This window comes from Anarrhichthys ocellatus, unplaced genomic scaffold (assembly GCF_004355925.1).
Source record: "Anarrhichthys ocellatus isolate YVR2014 unplaced genomic scaffold, GSC_Weel_1.0 scaffold8, whole genome shotgun sequence".
NCBI lineage: Eukaryota > Metazoa > Chordata > Actinopteri > Perciformes > Anarhichadidae > Anarrhichthys > Anarrhichthys ocellatus.
The window spans coordinates 2387136-2394082 of record NW_022280038.1 but is presented as its reverse complement, the minus strand read 5'-3'; the positions used below and the strand labels follow the sequence as shown (position 1 = coordinate 2394082).

Genomic DNA, 6947 nt, shown 5'->3' with positions numbered 1-6947 from the left:
TAAAAGAGATTTTAAGTATTTTTTGTTGTTTGTAGCTTTGATTTCTCTTCTGCCTTTAATTCAGTCAGTTCTGATAACCTCACTGGAAGCCTCAGAGTCGCAACAGATTCGGGTGGCCCGACATGTTTATGCGTTAACAAAATACAAATGGACGACTGGTATATCCGCTGCTTTTAACTGATTGTGGCACACAGGCGGTATTCAACTGCACCAAGGTAGATCTAGATTCAATCCCAATGGCTGACATTTGCATTTCTATTTCCTGGAAGAGAGAAATGTAACTGAACAAGGCCTGAAGCATTCGTTAAGCGCTTGCACTAAGTGCAATTTGCCCCAGAGGGCTTAGTGGGATGACAGGAATGTTTTTTTTTGGCCTGCCGATATTGTCAATATGGTCTTTTGTTATTTTCACAGATCATTCTGTATGTGTGTGTTGAAGACAATATTCTCAGAAAGATATGGCAAGAAAAACTGTTTATTCAATAAACAATAAAAGAAACATCTAGATTGGCTCAGGGGAAACTGTAGCATGCTGACAAACACTTTGCTTGCCCTGTCTACCACCAGGGGGCATCACACTTCATCACTATTGTAACAGCAATGCCTGGATGTCATTGCAATTGCAATGCCTGGATGTCAACACTACAACAGTCACTTGCATTATTTAGGAAAACATATCCTGAAAGAACAGTACATCTCTATCATGTGCTAATGATTAGAAACATCTAGGCACCAAAGTGACCTGTCAATAACAGCACAAGAGGTTGTGAGGCTGCTCCCAGCATCCTCATTCCTTCCAAACGTGTCATCTGGAAATTTGTAGGTGATAGCTTTATCTATTCATTTTTTATATATTTAAATTCCAGCCTGGTTTAAAGGTTTTATGGAATTCAACGAGGGAAATACCCAGAAGGAGAGACGGGAAGAGAAAGGGACTGATGAACGAGAGGACAGAGGGGTATTACCATGCAGAGGAAGTACCCAAAAATATCACCAGCTAAGCCACATTACCTAAACTGCTTGCTTTGTCTGCCATTAATTTGATTAGAACTCAAAGCATTTTTCACTTCCTCATGAAGATCACTGAACTGTTCTCTGTGTGTAGTTTACAAATATCACACTGAGAGTTAGAGAAGTGAGACTGTTTGGTGATGAATAAAACCAGAAACCTGAGATCACGAGCCTGCTGAGACCTATATTTAGTTTAGATAGGTCAAAAGAAGATGACATCTATGAATTTACATAAAGGTGTTGTGTGCGAGAGCATTTCATTCTGCAGTAATGAAAGTCAATTAATATTGTTACATCATCTCAGACTGGGACTGTCTCTTTGTGTTACAAAACATATTTTAGGCGTCTTTGAGTACCTTTTTAAAGCGCTATACAAATAAAATGTATTATTATTATTTCTACAAAGAAATCAGCCAATGATACACTTCCAAAACTGTAGGATGTGATAACTTTTCAGGGACTATGATAAATGTAGGCTATATCCTATATTATTTTCAGCATTATTCAATTTGCTGATTATTTTCAGGAGTAATCAATGAATTGTTTACGTCTATAAAATGTAATAAATAGAGACATAAATACTCAATTTACTTTCGTAGAAGGCAAATAGTCACATTTGAGGGGCTAGTTGTTTGCTTAAATGATGACCTCAACTCATAATCGATTGTCTAAACGTTACTTTGATTTTTTTCCTATAGGCTACTGCAATTGTTATTTACTTAGATTGTAATTTTATTTTAGACACCTTTCTGTTGAAAGCAGAGAGACTCTATCAATACAACTTCATCTTAGACCTTGATAAACAGCTGAATGCATTTAAAAGCAAGTTAATTCATTTCAACAACTGACTCGTGTTTTCTACATGATACCTGATAACCATAACGTATTTAATTGGGTGTATTTTTTTCACTATACTGTCGGTTCCATTACTGCGTTATGAAGGGACTTTCTTGGGTTTTTCTGCGGGCAGCAGATACAACGAACCGGGGGCGGAGTCACAGAATAAATGTGCAGCTGAAGGGAAGCTGTGAAAGTATCGAGGTTCTCCTTCCGCTGTCCGTGTGTGTTGAGAGCAGTCTGATATCGCTGGGAGGGTAAGCTTTTTGTTTCTTTTTACGCACGGAAAATTGAATTTCACCTACTTACACACATGTCCATTTGGAAATGTAAAACGTTGACCACGCCGAGGTGCTCGTTTAATGACATTAAACGGCGGTTTAATGCGCTGATGTGGCGGCGCTAGCTCATCGTTGAATGTGGTCCTTTGTGTCCTCCATTGCTCTGGTGACAGATCAACGGTTAGTTAGCGGAGAAAAGGCAGCCGGCGAGCCAACTGCCAGTCCACCAGTTAAAAACCGTTAACACGCGGATAATAACCGTTATGTAGCTCTCGCACTGCAGTGCTGTTTATATCGAGTAAATAGTCGATTAACTTAACTCGGCGTTGGCTGTATTTAGCCTCCAGCATCTAGCGTTCACACTAGTCGTGTCTTCTCCGTTCATAACGCTAGCGTTGCTGTTCGCTGCCTAGTTAACGTTAAACACTTTGCTAAAGCTGACGCTAACTGTGAACTGACGTCGTAACGTTGACGGTAATTGTTCTAAAAGCTTTAGCAGTTTATTATTTAATTATTCAAACAATTTAATTAAACGGCAACATTTTAAATTAGCAACTAATTGTTTATGTAGATTTTCCTAGTAAAAAAATACTAAACGCATGCCCACTGTTTACATTTCTTTTAAAAAATTGAATTTAGTTAAATTGAATATAGTTTTTTTTTTTTTTTTTTTGTTTGTTTTTTTTAACTGTTTGTTCAACAAGGAATCTTAAGATGTCATATTGGGCTTTAAAAATGAGCATTTTCACAGTTGTCAGAAGTTTTGTAGACCAACCAATAATGAAGTAATAGGCATATAAATTGATAATGTAAGTAGTTGCAGCCCTGAGCTGGTTACTCCTTGTTTCCGTCACATCAACAGACCATATTTGTGGTTTTCAGCAGCAGTACGGACCTAATACTCGCACGTCAGCAGACTCGCTTTGTTCATAAATTAAGGGAAATGTCTTCTTTTTTTTTTTTTTTCCTTCCCCGTCATCAGAAAATGTCGTGCGGGCTGTGGAAAGAGACCTTGGCTCTGGCAGAGGACTACCTGTACCTGTGCCGCACAAGCCCACGGCCAGCCCCTCCACCTCCCAGCGAGTCAGCCGCTGCCATGAGGCGCCTGGCCCAGGACATGGAGACGCAGCACCAGGCTCGCTTCCACTCCCTTGCTCAGACCTTCCTGAGGCAGTGCGGGCCGGACCCCTGCTCCAGCCTCAGGAAGGTGATGGAGGAGCTGGTGGGAGATGGACACTTGAACTGGGGGAGGGTTGTTTCCCTTTTCACCTTTACTGGGGTGCTGGCCAGGCAGCTGCTGGAGCAGAATGGCACGAAGCTGGGGCTGGACCCTGGGCAGGAGCCGGGACAGGAGCCCGGACACTACAGGGGACTGGCAGAGACCATAGCTGATTACCTGGGAGAGGAGAATAAAGATTGGCTGCTGGAGAACGACGGATGGGTAGGTTTAAAACATGTCTGCTTCTACACGGACACTGCAGAGCTGAGTCAACACAAATATCGTAGATAAGAGAAGTGTTTTCATGGTATCCAGGGCAGTAAGTTTAAAACGGATCTGTAAAGAATCCCAGGACGTCATGAAAGTGAAAGTGATGATTTTAAACTTGTGGCGTTGGAAATCACCTAGTTTGATAGGATCATGTTTGCTTCCTGCGTGGGTTTGTATTCAGATCAGTGTGTAAACGTGGCTTAGTTTAGATGCAGCCTCATGTGGCTGCTGTGATTATATGAGTAGTGGAGTAGCAATAGGCCAGATTGTGAGGAATGTAGTGTTCAAGAAAACAACCAGTGCAAATCCAGAGCCATGATCAAACGGTGTTGGGCTTTAGATCATCGGAGTGTTTTTGTATTGGTTAAACAAAAGCGGTGTTGTCGGGCCAAATTTGGACTATATAGTTGTTTAGCTACTGGAAATCCAAAGGACAAAGATCATTTTAAACCGGCTCGTTGTGGCTTATTTAACTGGAACAACTTGTAAGGGATGGACTAAGGCCCCAGAAGCCTCACCAAACCGAACACAACTAAAGTTGAATGTCTGCCTTTGTCAATGGGTTCGCCCTGGCCCCCACCCACATGCGCGCACACACACACACACACACACACACACCCCTCCTTTCTTCAGCTGGCAGCTGGTTTCAACAGACACGTAACCTGCTCAGCCAGATGGACTTTGTAGTAACAGTCAAAGCTTCTGTTTGTTGAATTTGGCATCAGCCATATTGAGAGTTAGCGTGGTATGACTAGAAAAACAAGCAGCTGCAAAGCAGAGAAACACCTGGAGCTGAGAGCAGGTGCACTCACTGGTCGAGTCTGTGTGGCTGCAGCTATAGGACATGAAGGAGAAACACACACACACACACACAGCTGGTGACTGAACACAATCTGACCTTTTTTTATTGTCTCGCTAATGGAGCAGAAGAAGCAAAGATTGGTTCATTATTGGTGTTACAAATGAAATGATTTCTGTGTAAACAGCTGGAGAATTGGCTGTTTTTTCTCTAACTTCGGGTTGAGACTTATTTTCTTACTTTGAAGAACCTCTGTGCTGTCAGGGTATTTGGAAAGTTGCAGACATCAGCAGCACCCCGAGTGCAAATTTTTTTTGTGTTTGTGGAGAAACATGGGGCTGTCAGAAACACCGAAATATTTCCCCAAAAAATCTTGTCTAATTGCCACCAGCCGTCAGCTAAGCCACTGTTAGTTAGACGACATCTTGGCAGCTAATACTTTCGCTTTTGTTTTGTAAAAACTTACAGCGTATGCAGAAAAACTGAGAGTAGCAGGTAAATATTCTATCTTACTAGTAAACAAGAAGTTTCTCAACATTTCTTATGTTCTCTCTCTCGTAGGAGGGGTTCTGCAAGTTCTACCGCAGTGCCAGAGAAGTGGGCCAGGACTTGTCCATGAAGACGGCGCTGTTTGCTGCTGCCGGTGTGGGCCTGGCTGGACTCACCTTCCTCCTGGTGCGCTAGCTAGCCTTCGACGTCCACAACAAACCCTCATCCATGTTCTCATTTCATCTGGCACAAGTAGACATTTTAGTTCCAACAGCAATGCTGCAACAACAGGCTTTATCTGTAGTGAATTCAGGGTTGTATCTCAAGTCATCAACTGAATGTTTGCACCCCCCCCCCCCCCACACACACACACACACACACGCACACACACACACACATACACACACATTAATACTGGTGTTTTGTCACTCATTCCTTAAGATTGTAAAAATGATCTCAATGCCTTCTACAATGTTGCAGTAAGTGACGTCAGCTTGCATATCAAAGTTGGGTTACAGAAGCACGGGTTTCTGGATAGAATCTTCTCACTCTTTTTATTTTTATCTGTGCAGCTAAAAGACTTTTCAATTTCCCCACTTTTTTTTTTTTTTATTTTTTGGTTTTTTTTTTTTTTTTTTTTTTTTTTTTTTTTTATTCATGCGTTTACCTTGAGTTGTGTACGTGGTATAGAGCCATTCTAGTGTACAATGTATAAATTAATATATTATATTTATATGAAATGAAACTAAGCAGTGGCCCATTTTTTCAAACTGATCCACAGCTAATTCAGTTATTTCATTGTTTTCTGTCCTGATTTACAGCGCTTCAGACAACACGATGGTGCTAAATGTTGTGAAATGTTTCTCATATCAAACAAGACAGGGACCAATCTGACTTTAAACATATTGCTAATGGAACAAACTGTTGCTATGGCATTCCCCCCCCCACACACACACACAAATCCCTTAAACATTATATTTTTACATTGTTTCGGTCTATTTATTTGTCACTGTTTTTATAATAAAATCAAAAAAAAGAAGCAATTATTGAGATTTTTTTGTGATTGTCTACTTTCTTTTTTCAGTGTGGTCCAGCAGGAGTGATGTCACCTTTTACATTGTTTTCCTTTAAATGTCTATGCAGCAGCTCAGGGGTGTGTAGAGGAATATAAATAGTAAATGATCTGCCCTCCTTTCATATACAGACATATTGTCATAAATAAGATATGTTCTGTCTGCCTCGGTGCTCCTCTGACCATCAGTGCTTAAGTTACGCAAAGTGCCGCATGAGCAATATATTGTGAAGCAAAAATGTATTCCTATCTGAGTTAGGAGAAACTCCTAAAAACAAAGACTGGGTGTGCAAGTCCTAACCTCTTCAATTAGTTTTGATAATTAAGCTGTGCTGGGAACTTATATTCGGTCTACAGGCCACCTCTACATTAGAAACTTGGTCATTAAGCTACTTTTACAATTTTGTGCAGAGGACATTTATTCAAGAAACTTACTTCAATCATTTTCAAGTAATTCTACTACACTGGATTGCCACTATATGCATGTACCTTATACTTCTATAGCTTAAAAAATAAAATTATATATATATATATTAGTATCAAACAAAAGCATAATTCAAAATGTGTTTGTTGCTTTGGTAACATAATGTAACTGCTAGAATATTTTTAAATGTACCAGGGATACTGTTTAGAACATTGGCATTGAAAGTATCAACATAATCTACTATGAATCGAACATTAATAGCTATTTCTAGTAGATAATGAGATCGTTGAAGTTGCAGCTTATAGACTAGACTGAAAGCTTTGTATCCCCCCCCCCCAAGAAATACAAGATGTTTAACTAACAGAAGATAAAGTCACTTGTCTCTTACAAATGAGGCCTGTGTGTGTGTGTGCGTCCGCCATGACACTGCATCGAGGTCATTGTGCCTGCATCTTTCTGACCTCTCAAACACAGACAAAGAGCCCATGTGTTGGTCTTTACATTCATTTGGAGCACTAAAACTTTACCCTAGTAGACGCACAGAA

At 40.4% G+C, this 6947-nt stretch overlaps 1 protein-coding gene across 1 annotated transcript; it reads left to right on the top strand.

Moving 5' to 3' along the window:
• The first annotated feature begins 2033 nt into the window (after positions 1-2033).
• bcl2l10 (BCL2 like 10) lies at positions 2034-5497 on the top strand. The gene is made up of 3 exons (XM_031848666.1): positions 2034-2105; positions 3112-3570; positions 4979-5497. Exons 2-3 carry the CDS (start codon positions 3115-3117, stop codon positions 5099-5101), a joined length of 579 nt encoding a protein of 192 aa, XP_031704526.1. The 5' UTR covers positions 2034-2105; positions 3112-3114; the 3' UTR covers positions 5102-5497.
• The last annotated feature ends 1450 nt before the right edge of the window (positions 5498-6947 follow it).